This window comes from Rhopalosiphum padi, chromosome 1, assembly GCF_020882245.1.
Source record: "Rhopalosiphum padi isolate XX-2018 chromosome 1, ASM2088224v1, whole genome shotgun sequence".
Classification (NCBI taxonomy): domain Eukaryota; kingdom Metazoa; phylum Arthropoda; class Insecta; order Hemiptera; family Aphididae; genus Rhopalosiphum; species Rhopalosiphum padi.
The window spans coordinates 83,733,500-83,751,065 of record NC_083597.1 but is presented as its reverse complement, the minus strand read 5'-3'; the positions used below and the strand labels follow the sequence as shown (position 1 = coordinate 83,751,065).

The following is a 17,566-nucleotide window of genomic DNA, read 5'->3' as shown; positions in this document are numbered from 1 at the left end:
ATAACCTAAACTAACAATATACGTATATATATGAGTCGGGGGTAGTCGCATGCTGGTACAAGGAACGGATGGATTCTCGTATCATCGTATACCCGAGTACCTATATAGTATATTAGTATATAAACATAATCTAGGTTATGTAATATACATATATTATTATGTACTATGTAGTTTATACTATATATATTTATTCATTTATTGCATGCATATATTTAAGTCGACAACCGCCCTACTTTTCTATGAACTGTTATTCATTTATCATTTGAATTGTCATATGTATATATAGGTATTAGTGGTATTACAATGGTTTTATATAGGCGGACCACACACACAAGAACGTGCATGCAATAATAACGCATACATGCACACGCGATATGCCAATTCACTATATCTATACGAGTCCTTAAAAAATTATAGTTTATACTTAATTATAATATTGTATTTAAAAAAAATATGTGTACCTATAAAATTACATTCGCATATCACATATCATCTACACTAATAAAAAATATTATCTACTAAGATGACTGATTAACAAATAAAAGGTATTTTTCTATCATAAACTTGGGTACCTTAAGAACTAATGAAAACTGAAAATATAAGAATCTGGAATAGGTAAATTTTATAAATTGAATTAGTGCCATCGTCCCATTAATTTTGATCCATTATACGAAACGTGAATTCTTGTTTCATTTATATTGTTAATGTATTTTTATTAATAATTTTACTAAAGCTTATGGTAGATACATAAAAAAAATTAATACATATTAAAAATGTTTGGTTTTATCATATAGGCTTTAAGCTTTAATTAAAAACTTGTTTTACTGGTAAGTGGTAACAACGAATATTATAATCTAATTAATTATTATGATTACTTATTGTTATTACTTATGAATAGTTGATTTGGTCTTAATTATTATAAAATTATAATTTATTCTACTGTCGACCCAACGATCTCCGTCCTTACTGGCAACAACGATTTATAATATTTAGTGCAAATTGAGTTTTTATTAAGGAGCTAGTCACTAGTCACCCCTCAAAAAAAAAAAATGTGCTTTTGCTTTTACTCACCTATATATCCTTCATTGGCTTAATTTATTCTTTTTATTTTGGGTAAGTAGATAAAATATACAATTTTTTTAGACTAACTCATAAAATATTCTATAGTTGTAACAAAAATTAATTAGAGATTAACAAAAACACTAAAAATGAAAAGAACACACTACTACAACATACAATTGAACTTTTTATATTTTAATATACTGTTTTTCAGTTACTAGAATAGTATTATAGAAGATATATTATAGAGAGTTCTTCTATCGTTTAAATCGGTGAGAGTTATTCTTGTACATAAATAGATACACAGATAAGTTAACAACTATTAAGTATGTTATACGATTAAATATGTTGTGCTGTTGTGACTATATAATACGGCGGTATATATGTATTTAATATGTACTTACAATACAATTTACAATTTATTGTAACCATACGTGCAGACGTTCCTCGTTTATTTTATTTATTAGAGTATCTACTACTTACTAATTATTATTGAATATAATTATTATTTTAAATATTAATTGACTAGGTACGTTTAGTAAAACTGAAATTACCTCCGTAACTTTCAGATTTTCATGGATGAAAAACGTTTGACAGACTGCGTATTCCCATATCACAGAGGACATTTTTCAACCTGGGTAGATGGAAGTCGGTAGAATTAAATATTGTGGTATAATGTATTATTATGATAATGATAATAATAAATAATAATATAAAGTGCAATATTGGCGATACGCAATCACGTTTTGGGCCTAATCGTCACGGCCGTACGTTGTGACGAGTAACGATTCGTACGTTGCGACTTTAAAAGACGTGCACGCACCAGCAGCTATAAGGCATCTCTGCCAGTGCGAGATATCAAGTGAGTAGTGACGACAGTTTCAGACGTTTCAGTGACCGACAGACGTCGTTCCCTCATAGCGTTCGCACGGTACGAAAAAGTAGCGGTTTCGTATCGCTTTGACCGCGACACCCGCGTTAAACAATACTCAGCGCTTTCGAACTCGTCGAGTGATCACTAGAATTCCCAATATTTTCTTATTTTCGCCGATTCAGTGCGCAAACAGAGAGGGTCCAGCTCTCAAATCACCGCCCCTTGACTCCCTGTGCGCTTCGTTCGTCGAACCGGATCCCCGACCCAATCTCGTGGGCAACAACGACAATACGATTGTTTCCGAGATTCGTTCGTGTGATAATGGCATTTCAATGAATACAATGTCGCCGTCCGGTTCGCGTCAATCTTATTCTCCTCCTGGAGATCACACCTCCAATCCCCGTTCAACCACTACCAATGTCAGACAACCGTCAGATGGAGAGAAAACTGAACGTGCCCGCGCCGAAGTCTCAGCTGCAGGCCAACAGTAAGACGGACACCAAGAAATCGACAGGTAGGTTAGAGGCACTTACGCTTCGTTTTTTTAGAGGTCAAGGCTCATCGGGTTAGTGGTGATACGATTTAAGCCGATGTGCAGTGATATTCGTGCTATTAAAATACCAATAACGAAGCAATAATAATAATATTGTGTCGTTCTATGCCCCCTCAAAACTATAGTCCACCTTATCTGTCGCCATGTCGAGATTTTATAAAGTTTTAAACTTTCCTATAAACTCATCATTCAACAAAAACGGTTATTACGATAGGCATGTGACATTTACCAATAAATAATGATTGGCAATAGGCAATAGCGTTGTTAAAATGTCGAAATACATTATTTGTTGCAAGAAATGCAATTCACCTAGTCATACAACTTCTAAATATAATTTTCTGATAAGAGTATTGATAAGATTACAACAATTGTGTAATATTCATTATTCAATATTTCAATGACAACATAAGCAAGCCTGGCTCAAGAGGTAGGTAGGTAACATAGGCCCACACCTAGGGTAGCATTTAACATTTTTGTATTATAGATTTGATGTAGTATTTACATGTAAGGGGCTGCAAATTTCAAGTTTGCCTAGGTGTGTTTAAACACTTAAGTCAGGCCTGTAATTAAGTAAACATACTTAATACCTATCCTATAGTTTTAATTATTAATATTTTAACCACTACACAGTGTACATGCATGTTAAACACTAAATATGGTATTAGGGTGAAAATAAAAGGACGATCTCTCACTATATTTATTCTCATTAATAATCAGTGCTCGAATTATGAAAAATTAAGTAGAGGAGCTTAATCCAATGATTTAAAAATTGCGTTCCAAGTGTACAATTACTTAACACAGACATGTGTGGGGCTTTGCTCCCATACCCCTCTTGATTTCCTTAATTATATTTTAAATACCACTTCCACTATTTTTTTCCACTATTTTTTTTTTTATATACAGATATTTTAATTTTACCTTCATAAGTTGACAGAATAAATATTATGTACAATAAATTATAGGCAAAGTTTTTTCCGCAAAGAACAGTATGGTATTATAATTAATTAATAATTAATAAGCAAACTACAAAAAATATATGTAGGGCCATAGAAGTTATAATAATAATAATAAATTAATAAACTATTATCAAAAATAACTTTAATACTAAAAATTGTAAAATTTGTTATATTATAAATTGAAATTCACATTTCAATAAAAATTAATTTGGACATAAGTTTGTGCTGTTCCCCCGTTCCTGTGAAAAAATAAAGTTGGGATACGCTAAAAAAATATTAGGGGAGCTCTGTTCCCCTGCGCACCCCCACCAAAATTCAAGCACTGTTAATAACTAATTAATACAGACCAAAGGTTTTCAACACCACGATGGCCTATTAATGTCATCAAAATTTTTAATGATTCTTTTAAAATGTTAGTATTAAAAAAAATGATTATAAATTATTATGATTATCACATTAAAATTATGTACTTGATAAATTCATTATACTAAAATTTAAAATCCAATATGATACCGATATGATTTCAAATTATATTAAGTTAAGTAAATTTTACAGAAAATTGTTTTCATTATAATTTACAGAGTGATTCTTTTATCATTAAACACTCATTATTTCATCAAGTACCTTCTGACATTTTTTCAAGATATTATGTTTTGTGCTTTTATCAAACTGTAATTTTTGAAATTTTTATTTTAAGTGAACCACTATCAATTTTAAATTTATAACATTTTAGAATAATAAATCATGGCGCCATTTTCATTTAAGATGGCAAAGAGGATTCTTAACTTAAAACATAGTTAGTTAATTTATATAAAAATTACAAGTTGCATCTCTAACAAAAGTGCATTCTACGAAAAATATCAGTGATGTAAAATAATTGTAAGTTCATAAGATTTGTTTTATTTTTTATATTATTTTGTTTTGTAGTACATTATAATATGCCATGTCTTTCTCTTTCAACTTAAATCATGAATAATTTTAAAGCCAAACTTAAAAAAATCTTGACTAAAATAATAGATAATTTATGTTCCCATTAAAAGGACATCATACCTGTATATTAAGTTGTATTTATCTTTCAAAATATGTACAACATTTAACATAGTAAATTTGTGTTAAGCAGAATCAATTATGTGTTGTTGCCATTAATAATTAATATTAAGAGGACGTCTTACCCGCATGTGTTGTCTCCGTCTTACACACCTAAGACATAGTAAATTTGCGTTTACCAGTTTCAATAGTATTTAAAAATATTAGTGAATTGACCTATTATCAAACTTTTAGGTAAGAACATTAATCTGTGTTCTCTCGTTGGCTTTTTAAGATATTTTAATTTTTAAGTGAATTATGAACATTTTCAAATATTTAATAATTTCATACTCATAACTCACCTATAAATTAAATATTGTAAAAAGCCAACGAGAGAACACAGATGATGTTCTTACCTAAAAGTTTGATATCAGGTCAATTCACTCTGATATTAAAACTAAAAGCACACTTTTGAAACTGGTAAACAAAAACTTACTATGTGGTATTTAAAGCTGGAGTAGGCACCTATGTAAAATATTACTTTTTAAGTGCTAATAACTTCATTAAAAATTGAAAATACAAGTAATGTTCTAATTTTTTAGTAAAAAAATAAGATAGTTTATTCTAATATTAAAAATCTAACACAAAGTAGTTTCTGCTAAACGCTAAATTTTTCTTGTTATGTTAGTTAGATAATACAATAAATAAGTGATATCATCTTAAAATTAAATCAAATAAGTTTGTTTAGTTTTAGAGTAAAATTATTTAAGGTAAAAACTTAAAATAAAAATGTTTCATTTAATTATAATTTATTAATATATAAATAAAATGTTATAAAATTAAATAAATGTTTGCATATACATCTACAAACTATAATACAATTTACATTATTAGTCTTACATATTATAATAAAAATATTATTCTACATTAATAAAATACTATATGATATAATTTTAATAGTATAATGTATGGTATGTATAAATTTATTATTAGATTAAACGAAAACTACTAATAAAATTGGGCCATTTTTCAAACTTGATTCAATTTGCTATTTCAAGCTGTGCTTTCATTAGTATTTTTTGAATTTTGTGTTTTGTTGTTAAATAAACTTGTTTATTTTTACGTAAATCTTTCATTTGAGCTTCTATAAAAGCAGCAAATGACGCTGTCTCATTGTTAAAAGAACTTAAATTTTTTTGTTGTTTTTGAAAATTTTTTTTCCTTAGAGACTTGAAGTATAATGAATAAATATCTTTAGTGCGTCTTTGTTTTTTTAATTTTAAAGCCATAATTTTATTAAAATTGGAATCCGCTATTGATTGGTCAATATTCTGAAATTATATTAATGTCAAATGTAAGTATTTTATTTATAAATTCTTAAGATATTATAATCTTACCATGCTCAATGATACTTCAGATGGTTTTTCATCCGGAGATGTTAAAACTATGGGTTCGGCACCTTCCTTGAAACTGCTTGTAAACATATAACTAAGCAATACATTTTATTCAGTATTATTAATAAGAACCAATTTAAATTGTTAACATAAAATAAAAAGCATACCATTGATTTTCTCGGTTACAAATATCATTGTTTGTTTCATAGTTAAAATCTTCATATTCATTTTTTAAGGCCTCGTCACAATTAGAATTATCTCTGTTGTCATAATCACTCTCAGAGTTTGAAAAATTAACATGTTTATCTTTTCTTATGTATTTTTCATCTTCTATATTTACATTCTCATTATTATAATATGATTCTTCATTACCACAATTGTTACCCTTATTTTGATGTTCATTATTTAGATCATAATAGTCAAGTTGAACAATTTCAACATTTGTATCACTAATTTCCTATATAATTTAAAAATTTTCATAAATAAAAAAAAAGTTAGAAATTATCAATCTATTAATTATAAATACATTTAAATATTTGTTCATTTGCCCGTCATCACTGCTTGAATTTAGCGACTTCTTTTTTTGGTATTTCTAAAGTAATATACATTATATATATATATTATATAGATATAGAATATATTTTATTTTAAACCAATCAATTTTCAAACAACATACCATATCCTCTGTACGATATTCAATTGTCGGGATTGATTTTGTCTTTAAAACACCTTTGCCATGGCCAATTATATATTCAGATTTTTCAAAATGATTGCCACACAATCTACTACTTTTACAAGGTTTCCAATCTTTTTCTCTACCGGTGGCAGCTATCCACAAAGGTAGTGTTTCTGGATCCGATAAAGGAAACCTAAACGAAAAAGATAAGAATGAAAACGAATTGATATAATGCTCCAAATCTAGTTGCAATGCATTCCATCAACTTCCATCCTCCACAACGGAGGTAGTCCCGAGTACGTTTTTAGTAGATTACCTGTGTAATCTAACTTTGACATCGTCCTTCGCGTACAGGCTTCTGCAACAAGTCACACTGCACTTATTTACCATATCGAGCGATTAACTTATGATTTAAACAGTTAAAATATTAAAAGTGAAAAGCGAACGCGGACGGTAGGTTGGGTTTGAACGATTTTTAAGAAGATGAGTTATTTCTTTTGTTTTCCAGTTTTACACGACGGCCAACTGGCCATTAACTTACTGTGCGGCCATTCGGTTATCGGTTTATGAATTCTTATCATTAGACAACGCCACAATTTCATGGAAAAGAAACGAAACTATAATTTCATTTATTTATATGGGTCATGACAAAATAAATTTATAATGTACCTATAAATATAAATAAATATTATATAAATCTATTTATATTTTTGGTATAATGGTATGGATTATGGATATTGATTTGTTGCATTTGGACCATAGAAAATGGATAATTTGTTATTTGAACAGTCGCCGCCTATCGGTTAAAAGACTTCAGCATTTGCATGTTTATTTGTGTAATCGTAAACAATGTCAACACTCAACATGGAATCTAATTGGATTCACGTTATGAAAAAACAAAATTTGTAATTTCATGTTGTATATTTTTTATGTGTGTCTTGTTTTTTGTTACAACTTAAAAATTTTTATTAAATTTTTTATGCATATTTTCCGGTTATCGGTTGTATCATAACATTTTCCATTGTTAATTTAAACAATAAGTTATCGTATCAGTCGAATACCTCCGTTGTGGTGGTAGTGGTGGTACTGCCGCTGCCGCTTATATGCTACAGCTGCAAATACACCGCACACTGCGCTAACCTCGCAAGTCACAACACTCACAACCAAAGTTAAACCAACACATTTGGCTTTGATGGAAAAATTTAAATTACATTTTACACAGGTATTGATAATAATATCTATATCTGTAACATTTTATGATATATCATTAGCAGATACCTTAATCTGGCATTTATTCGATTCGAATTTATCTTATAAGTTATGTGGGTATGTTTTTGTATGAGTATGACTAAATTAGAACGAATTGGTTGAGATGGCGAGATGATTCGGTCACATTAGGTAGGCCAACTCTTAGGTGCAAAAAATTGGGTGCGGGACTTTTAAGCGCAATGACAATTTGGTGCAAGCTTTATGGAGACATATCCAAGTTAGTGGGTTAGCTATTAATTATCATGAAGAATTTAATTTCACATTAATCATTAAAATGTTAAATGCATTATCATTTGTTTCTCCGCATTTGGTAATTAATGCATATGAAGCTATTTTGGAAACTGAGTTTTATATTGAAAATGAAATCTTATTGTCAGGTTTTTTGGATTATTTTGAGAGTACGTGGATCGGGAAATTATGTCGTAATAAAAAACGCGGAAGTCCTAGATTTCCAATACAGCTTTGGAATTGTTACAATCTTGTTCAATATGATATTCCTAAGACGGATAATTCAGTAGAAGGATGGCATAATTCATTTAATTCAACATTAAATGCACTCCATCTTTCATATGGAAGTTTACCGAAGCGCTAAAAAAAAATGTTAATTACCTATAAATTAAATTATTAAAAATTGTGTAGATTTAATATTCTTAAGTAGATATTGCATAATAGTATTATTATAATTTGAATTAATAAATAAATGTTTTTGCCCCTAATTGTCCTGCACCCAATTTGCCGAGCCCAAATGTCCTGCGCCCAAGTGTCGTACAACCGTCACATTATACGCAGATATAATTCAGTGGTGGTGTTAGTGGCTATAGAAATAAATGTAAAAATAAAGAGGAAGATCGAAGAACATAGACAAGACAGAATAGAGGGTGACCAAAAACAGTTGGTGTTTGTAAGGTGGGGGGGGGGGGGTTCAGGTGTGCCGTAACAATTTTCCTCCAATTAGGAATGAAACTATAGGAATATAATAAATTAATAATTATATCTTTAAATCGTAATATTATATTAATAAAATAAATTACCAATGTATTTTTAACAATTATATTTTGTTACCAGAGTGGGCGGCTTCTCCACTCAAGCCCTTCTGTTAAATTTTGTATTTCTTTTTATAACCATCTATTATGCTTATTAGTTATTATACTAAACACTGTATAGATAGTATAAATAAAATAAATGTTAAAAAAAAAAAAAATTTATTAGACACTAAATAATTATTATTTGAAAAATGGAAAGTAGCGATATATGATAATCATATTCCATTGAATATAATTTTAATTTTAAGTTTAACTTAATTGAACCTACTGAATTTTTTCTCTTGTTTTTAGGATTGTAAGTAGATTTACTTGATACAAAATTGTAGAATTTACTTTAAAATTTACAAAATTATAAGTACAGAGTACCTCAATATTCAATTGATTGAACCTTTAGGATTTTACAACATACATAATTTTTTTTTTTAATTTCATTATCTTGAAATTTACAATATTTGCATCTCATTAAATATGGAAGTAAACTTTTTTTTTAGAATGTCTATTAGCTATTACTTATGAATATTCAATGTTTTTTAAAAATTTACTAAAACTTGAATAAAGTAATTTAGTATTAATTAATTTTAATCAAAAAAATATAGTTTTTTTTTATTTTTACTTATTTTATTTTATAGATTCATCAAATTCAAAGTATTCAAATCGTCGAAATGGAAAAGCTGTTAATATTCAACCTCAGAGATTTGAAGCTAACCGAAATATCAGCTTTAAAAAGAATTCAAATAACAGTAAACAGCCGCAACCTCGAGCTAGTCTCTTTTGTAGAAAGAAGAGTTCCGAGGTTTGTAAATAATAATATATTTTACTTGAGCCATGCTACATTTTTTTATTTTATAAGTACTATATTTTTGTTTTATATCTAAGTATTACATTTTTATTTTAAATCTGTTTTGCTAATTAATTATAATTATTAGGTAACTGAATCATTAAATGATGTTGATGATGATGATATATTGCCTACATTAAGGCACATGGATCATAATAATAAATGGAATATGCGCAGTGGCTACGGATCCAGAAAAAAAGAATTTCCACAAAAATTCAATGTCAAACACTTTTTGATAGCAAAGTATTTTTTTGTTTTTTAGCTTAAATACTATTAGCACATTTTAAATGAATATTACAATATGACGTTGATAAATAATTTTGTTAAAACAGTTGTCAATTCGTAGTCAAGTTTGGAAAAGATTATTCTCAGTGGATGTTTGATCAGGATGAAATTGTTGATTGGGATTGCATTGAACAGATAGTAAGCTTAAATTGTTTAGTTAGAATTTATATCAGTTCAAGTAAAATATTTGCCAAAAACATGTTTGTAATAAAAATTAGCAGTTGATAGTCTGTTTTTTAATCTAAATAATACATTTATTGTTTCAGAAAATGTTTTCTACTCAATTTATTAAATGTCCTATATGTATGGATATACCAATAACACCAAAAATGACTCGTTGTGGTCATATATATTGTTGGCCTTGCATTTTACATTATTTAGATATAAATGAAGAACTTGATACTGCTGGCTGTCCCATATGTCATTCTAGAATTTTAAAAAAAGAATTAAAAAGGTAACAATGACATTTGAAAAAAACCTATTGTTAATTATATAAAATCCATTACACTATATTCTAACATTTTATTATTTTAAATATTAATTGTTTGAAAAATATTATATGTACCTACATTGTAAGAAAAATTAAATGTTTATGCAATGTAGTAATTTTGGTATTTTTAGCGTTGAAATAATTATTAAAGAAGAATGCTGTGTTGGTCAATCAATAACTTTACAATTAATGAAGCGTGCTAGAAATTCTTTGCAAGCATATCCGATATCTGAACTCCGTAAAAATACTTTTAAACCATCTGATGATATTCCTTTATCAGCTTGTGAATCTAATTATTCTACTGCATATTCCAGACTTCTAATTGGTTATAAAAGCCAAGTAAGAAATCAAACATTTAAGATATTTGTAAACACAAATTTACCAATGTAACATTTCAGATTTTAAATATTTTAAACCAAGAAAGGGAAGCTCTTGTTCTACTTTTAGACTACTGGGAAACTGAAGATGCAGAAAAAAAATATATATTTGAAGCTCTTGAGTTATTATCAAAAAGAGAAGACATTTTAATGAACCAGGAACCAGTAAGTTGTTTGTAAAATAAAATCATGCATTATGTAAGATACATTTTAATTTTCTTTTTCTCTTAATAAGAATTTAGAAACAAAAGGAATAAACTGTGAACCTATGAATCCTGTACTAAATGCAAATCTTGGATCACCACCGGCATCACTAGTAATTCAATTAAAATTAATATAAATTATGCAGGATGATCTTTTAACAGTAAACATAATCACAAAAAGTATTAAAAGCTTTTGAAAATTTATTATTTTTAACATAATTTTAAGCTATTATTTATTAAAAAATAAATTAATGTATTATATTGTCATATTTTCTAAGTTTTTATTTTTTGGATGAATTCATAAATTTTTTATTTCATATTCTGTAGCAGAATAATTTTTCTTAGAATTTTAGTTTTTAAAAGTACATTTTCAAATAAATAAGTAGGCATGGATCCAGAGTATATTTCTGGGGGGGGAGGTATTGCATGTGCATATCATATTTCATCGACTGCCAAAAACAGACGTCCTAGAATTTACCTGTTTTGCAGTCTATGCGGGGCTTGGCCCCTTGGCCCCCTGGATTAGTGCCTGTAAATAAATTAGGTCAAGTAACAAATATATACATTTTTTGTTAAATTCCTCTGCTCATTTATAGTTTGAATACTCATTAGTCATTAATCATTTTTAGTCTTTTTTTATTACTTAAGAATATAAAATTAAAAATGTACTATTCAAAAAAGTACAATACCAAAAATATTATGTTTGTATAAATTATAAAAAAAGATATAACTTTTTGAGATAATGAGTGTTTACTATTAATATAATTAATCAGTTTATTATGAAATAATACAAATTTTTATTTTATAGCAATCACCGTTAAAGAACATTCTAGAGATTCCTGGGTGTTCCAATCATGTTGGTAATGTCTTGGATGACAATCCAAATGCACGTATAAAGTAAGATAATAAAATACATGTTAAAAATTCCTTGATCAAAATCAAATAACATAATACAATTAAAAAAAAAACATTATTAGTGTAAAAGTACACGTTTAAGTTAATTAAACAACTCACAAAAAAATTTACCTAACTTCTTCGTAATTTATGTCATATCATAATAATGATTTAAGAATATTTAACAGTAATAGATAGCCTAACTATTTTTTAATAGTAATGTAAACATATTCTATATATTAGCACTTATTATCTAGCAATAGTCTTATTATCTATAAATCATGTATTAAGAGGACGTCTCACCCGCATGTATTGTCTCCGTCTTACACATGGTAAACTTTCGTTCGCCAGTTTCAATAGTGTGTTTTTAATTTTAATATTAGAGTGAATTGACCTATTATCAAACTTTTAGGTAAGAACATATGTGTTCTCTCATTGGTTTTTTACGATATTTTAATTTTTAAGTGAATTATGAGCATTTTTAAATATTTAATAATTTCATACTCATAACTCACCTAAAAATTAAAATATCGTAAAAAACCAATGAGAGAACTCATGTTCTTACCTAAAAGTTTGATAATAGGTCAATTCACTCTAATATTAAAATTAATAGCACACTATTGAAATTGGCGAACAAAAGTTTACTGTTGTACGTGTGTAAGACGGAGACAACACATGTGGGTGAGACGTCCTATTAATACATATGATGTATTAATTATTATTTATTATAAACAAAAAATCTAAATTACGTCTCTGACTGAGTATCTTGCATCCTCTACATATCTGCCAAGATAATAATCAAAGCATGGTATTGCAATATAAAATTATAAAATTTGTTGTATTTTAGATGTTAATATTTAGGATTATACATAACTGAATATTAAACATAATGATAGTAATGAACATATCTATTCTTATTAGTCCACAATTACTTATTTTTTTCTAATATAGAATTATAGTTTATTAGATGAACAAAAATTATGTACATAAATATTAAAAAAATATTTTAACTTTTAGAGAAATGAAAACAAATTTTAACACTGATAATAAAGAGGTTTCACAGAAAAAAATTGCCAAAAAAGATTTTTTTTTCTATCAAGGTAAATATTTAACTATTTTAATGTGTTGGTAAATATTTTTAACATACTTATTAATTTTAACAGCTTTGGATGGTCAGCATATATATTTATCTGCAGTTAATGTAGAAATGTTAGAATGTATGTTTGGAAGTCTAGAAAATAGTCCACAACAGATAGATGCTATTGTAATTGAAAAACAATCCTTATCGATGACTGAAGCATCAAGAAAACGCTATAGATTCTTATTACATTTGCCCATAACTACTGTTTTTGAATGGGTTGAATTAGATTTGACCAATATTGTCAATCAAGAAACCTTATTTATATTTAAAAGTAATTATAACCAACATTTGTTTTGATATTGTTAAAAATATTTAATAGAATTTTTTTTGTATATCTGCTAGAATGAATTTCTTGTAAATAAATATTGTAACTTAAAATCTTTTTAATTTAGCCAACTTGGATGAAAAAAAAGCTATTAGAGATAGACGTGCTCGTGATGAGCAACGACTTGCTAAACGCATTGAAGAAAGAAATTCTAAAAAGGAATTGCCACTTCCTGAATGGCATAATAGGAGTTTATTCCCAGAATGTGGCTATGATCCATTTGCTGACAAAAGGTATATAATATTTATTCTTCCGTGATATATAATTTTTATAATTAAATGTTTAAACAATTTTTGAATCTTTAAATAGCATGATTCCTTTGAGTGAATCAATTGGAATAACTTCAACTTCAGATCATGCTATAGTAAATACTTCTAATGGTTCACCAAGTAATTTATCATTTGCAAAGGTACAGTGTGAATATTCTCAATTTTTTTTCTACAATAATAGATTATGGCAGACATTTAATTCAATTTTTAGGGAGGCTAGAATAATTAAAATACAAAAAATATTAATGATATTTTTTTTTTGGATGGTGGCTTATTTTTAAAATTCATATTTGGAATAAAATATAATATTATATACTTACAATTATTTTATTTTGTTTTTTAGTACATTTATGAAATTTTATAACAATTAAGCTTTGTATTGTAGGCATTGCAGAATGAAAGTATTGCAAGTAACTCCTCTTCGTCAGATCATGTTTTACCTAATATATCATCTCAATGGCCTACATTGGGTTCTAGACCAAATTCTATGTCGATGAACAATATTCTAGAGGATGCTGTAGCCAACATGAACTTACATGGTATGTTTATATATAAAAAAATATTTATTATCCTAGGAAATTTGTGATCTGTCTCATAATCAAATATTACAAATGTATTTTTTTACTTTAAAATGATCACAAATCATCTATCTAATCCTTAGACATATTCATGGGTTCAAATAATTAACCCTATATTTTTTTTTATTAACTAAGCATATTTTCTATACACCAAGCAAAGAATTCTATATACATTAAATTTTTATTATACAGGATTTTCTGTGAGGATTTCCATTGCAATATCTCCTGAAATAATGGAGATATCATAATTATGTTTTATTTTAAAGATTCGCCGGGACAAAGAATAAAAGTATTTCATATTTTAAATTTAATTTAATGTTTTGGTAAAAAAGTTAGAAAAATAATTTTTTATTTAATTATTTTCAAAAAAAATGAAGATAGCCAAGTTAATAAGTTAATAAGTTTATTTTTCATTAAATTTTGAAGATTTATTTTTTTTATCAACATCGTGATTTTTATATATTTTTTTTTAGTTTTCTAGTTTTCAGTATTATCAAACATGTGGCCTGCCACTCATGTCCGTTTAATAATACAAAAATATTCTCAATACTAAAAAAAAAATATACTAAAAATCTCGTTTCTAATGAAAATAATTAAGTAAAAAATTATTTGTTTTAACTTTTTTAACAAAACATTAAATTAAATTAAAATATGAAATACTTTTAGCCCTTCTCTCTGTGAGTCTTTTAAAAATCATAATTATAATATATCAATTATTTCAGGAGATATTGCAATGGGTAAATCATCACGGGACACTGAATGATAAAAATGGAAAGTGGTCTCCCGTCAAACTATAAGAATTACATTACTTTTATTAATTTAGTTTAAAATTTTCTTTGGTCATTTTGTGAATTAACTGTAGAATTGGCTTACTTGTAACTGCTTCACCACCCTACTTCATGGATAATCTAGTTAACTATACTTTACAACTTTTAAATTTATTTACAAATATTAAACTAAAAAATGTTGACTTTAATTATACTATATCCCTGGAAGGGTTACATACTTACTAAAATTTACCTGCATGAGCCTTTGTTTCTTCTTTGGCTATAGAGCTAATTTTAAGTGGTTTTATTATACTTAAATAAATATTAACTTCAGATATTTTTAAAAGACTTAAGTACTACAATATGCTATAGAACAGCGGTTCTCAACCTTTTTGAGTTCGCGACCCCCTATAATGTCACCAAGATGTCTAACGACCCTTTTGTAAAGTAAGCATTAAAAAATTGAATAAACTGTTATTGTATTTATTTATGTATATATTTTACAAAAAAAGTAATTATTTCGACTTACCGATAATTTTAAATAAATAGGTAATATAATATTAAATTTAAATTTTTTTTCGTCTTAAATATTTTACAAAAAAAGGTATACTATGTACATTTGAATATTTTTTAATTTAATGACTCTTTTGCTGTTGTTGATTTGAAATAATTTTGTCAATCCTTGGCTCAATAGATTTGGATAGACTTATTCTCATTGTTGGCGATATATCCAGCCGATTTCTCGATTTAGTTTTAATTGTAGTCATCGTAGAAAATCCTGCTTCGCATAAGTATGTCGTTGAAAATGGAATTAACTTTTTTAAAGCTTCCTCTGTCAATGCAGGATACTCAGATTGAATTTTGATCCAAAATTTACTTATGTTTTTATTACTATGAAAAATCTGTTCCAACCCTTTGTCTGAATACAACTCAATTAATTTTTCTTCATTTAATGATGATAATTTATTTTTTTCTGATTTAATAAATGGATTAATAACCCATAAATTGTTTAAACGAATATCTGTCGTTGGATCAAAATATTTAAGAAATTTTTCTTTTAGTTTTAATAAATGAATCGCAATAACATTTTGCATTTCATTTATTTCATTTTCATTTATTATTTTTTCTTCCACCATATTAAAAAAAGATGGGAACATATCAAACGTAAGCTTTTGTGATCTTTTTTCCCAAAGTTCGATTTTTGAGTTTATTAGGTTTTAGAGATGCATTGGCCAACACCATACTACATATAATACATTGAGGTAAATCTATATTATTTTCACGTAAATAAGTAAACCCGTATTCGACGTAATTTTCATTGTAGTTCAAAATTTTTGTAGTTAGTTTTACCTTTTTAAGTGGTGGTCTTAATTCATTTTCACTAACATCTGAATCAGGACCGTGACGATGAATTTGATGTTGAGGGTTGTTTAAAAAAATTTGACAAAGATGTTTGCTTACTCATTTTTTAATAATTAGGTATTGAATAAACGTACAATATGTACAAATAGCGTATAACTTATAATAACAATACTTTACCAGCGAGCTGGTGTACGACATACAACTGACGAACCACCGATAAAATACTCAGAACATCGCGTAATCGATTATATTGTCATCTTATCTGTAATTAGCCTTGCATTGTATTATAAATAAATAGTACGTTTTTATCGACTATCGGACTATCCAAACAAAAATATATATATTTTAACACTTACTATTAATAAAATTATAAGATTCTAAGTGAAACATTTTTTTTCCCACATGAATTGGCGACCCTAAAAAAATTGTTGGCGACCCCCAAGGGGGTCGCGACCCCCCGGTTGAGAATCGCTGCTATAGAAGATAAATTTGATATAGCAAGTGTATGAGTATGACTTACGAATTACAATGACAAACCAACATTATTCAATTGTTTAATCATTAAAATATTCTTTTTTTTAGATAACAGTAAATCGAAAAATAAAAAGAAGAAACGCAGCAAATATGAACCAATATTTTGAAGTTATGTAATATATTTATTTTATTTATTTAAAGTTTCTGTAATGTCATGAACTGTAACAATTGTACTAATTAAAATTAATTTTAGAAAAATTTCTTAGTTTTCTTTTAGTTATTTCATAATTAAGGTATGAATGTTATTTTATTTGTAATTCTAGTAATTGGCTTGTTATACTATAACATAATCAAATAATATTTAATCTAATTTAACAGCAAATCAATATTTTATTTTAATTAGTTGTATAACCAAATTTATTTTAAAATAAATATGTTGTTCATTAATTCAATTTAAAATTATTAGTTATTGTTCCTGGTTCTACTATAGATTCCCTATTATTATCATATTGTTTTTTTGAAAATAAGTCAAATAATTATTTTGTCAAGTCAAGTACAAGATATTTTCAAAGTATTTGATAAAACTTCTTATAATGCAGAAACTACAACTGAAACTGATGGAAAGACAAAACCCTCCAGTCTACCACTAAAACTAACGTGTGTTAACTAAAATCAAGGATAAAAATTAATTATACAAGAATAATTAAAAAACA

General features: G+C 27.1%; 2 protein-coding genes across 4 annotated transcripts; one reads left to right on the top strand and one right to left on the bottom strand.

Annotated features, from left to right (window-relative positions):
- Positions 1–1,764: 1,764 nt before the first annotated feature.
- LOC132918689 (E3 ubiquitin-protein ligase RNF10) lies at positions 1,765–17,305 on the top strand. Of its 2 annotated transcripts, none has more exons than XM_060980105.1 (15): positions 1,765–2,447; positions 9,480–9,643; positions 9,777–9,931; positions 10,021–10,111; positions 10,240–10,427; positions 10,595–10,802; positions 10,862–11,005; positions 11,076–11,156; positions 11,852–11,940; positions 12,955–13,037; positions 13,101–13,349; positions 13,471–13,636; positions 13,713–13,812; positions 14,058–14,211; positions 16,962–17,305. In XM_060980105.1, exons 1-15 carry the CDS (start codon positions 2,351–2,353, stop codon positions 17,018–17,020), a joined length of 2,028 nt encoding a protein of 675 aa, XP_060836088.1. In that variant the 5' UTR covers positions 1,765–2,350; the 3' UTR covers positions 17,021–17,305. The 2 variants fall into 2 exon arrangements, with proteins under 2 accessions (XP_060836088.1, XP_060836089.1); XM_060980106.1 differs by lacking the exon at positions 1,765–2,447 and adding an exon at positions 7,635–7,760.
- LOC132918690 (rho GTPase-activating protein gacZ-like) lies at positions 4,974–7,094 on the bottom strand. 2 transcript variants are annotated; one of them, XM_060980108.1, is made up of 6 exons: positions 6,855–7,094; positions 6,539–6,731; positions 6,389–6,454; positions 6,030–6,319; positions 5,866–5,956; positions 4,974–5,799 (listed from the first exon to the last, which is right to left on the bottom strand). In XM_060980108.1, exons 1-6 carry the CDS (start codon positions 6,926–6,928, stop codon positions 5,509–5,511), a joined length of 1,005 nt encoding a protein of 334 aa, XP_060836091.1. In that variant the 5' UTR covers positions 6,929–7,094; the 3' UTR covers positions 4,974–5,508. The 2 variants fall into 2 exon arrangements, with proteins under 2 accessions (XP_060836091.1, XP_060836092.1); XM_060980109.1 differs by lacking the exon at positions 6,389–6,454.
- Positions 17,306–17,566: the final 261 nt, after the last annotated feature.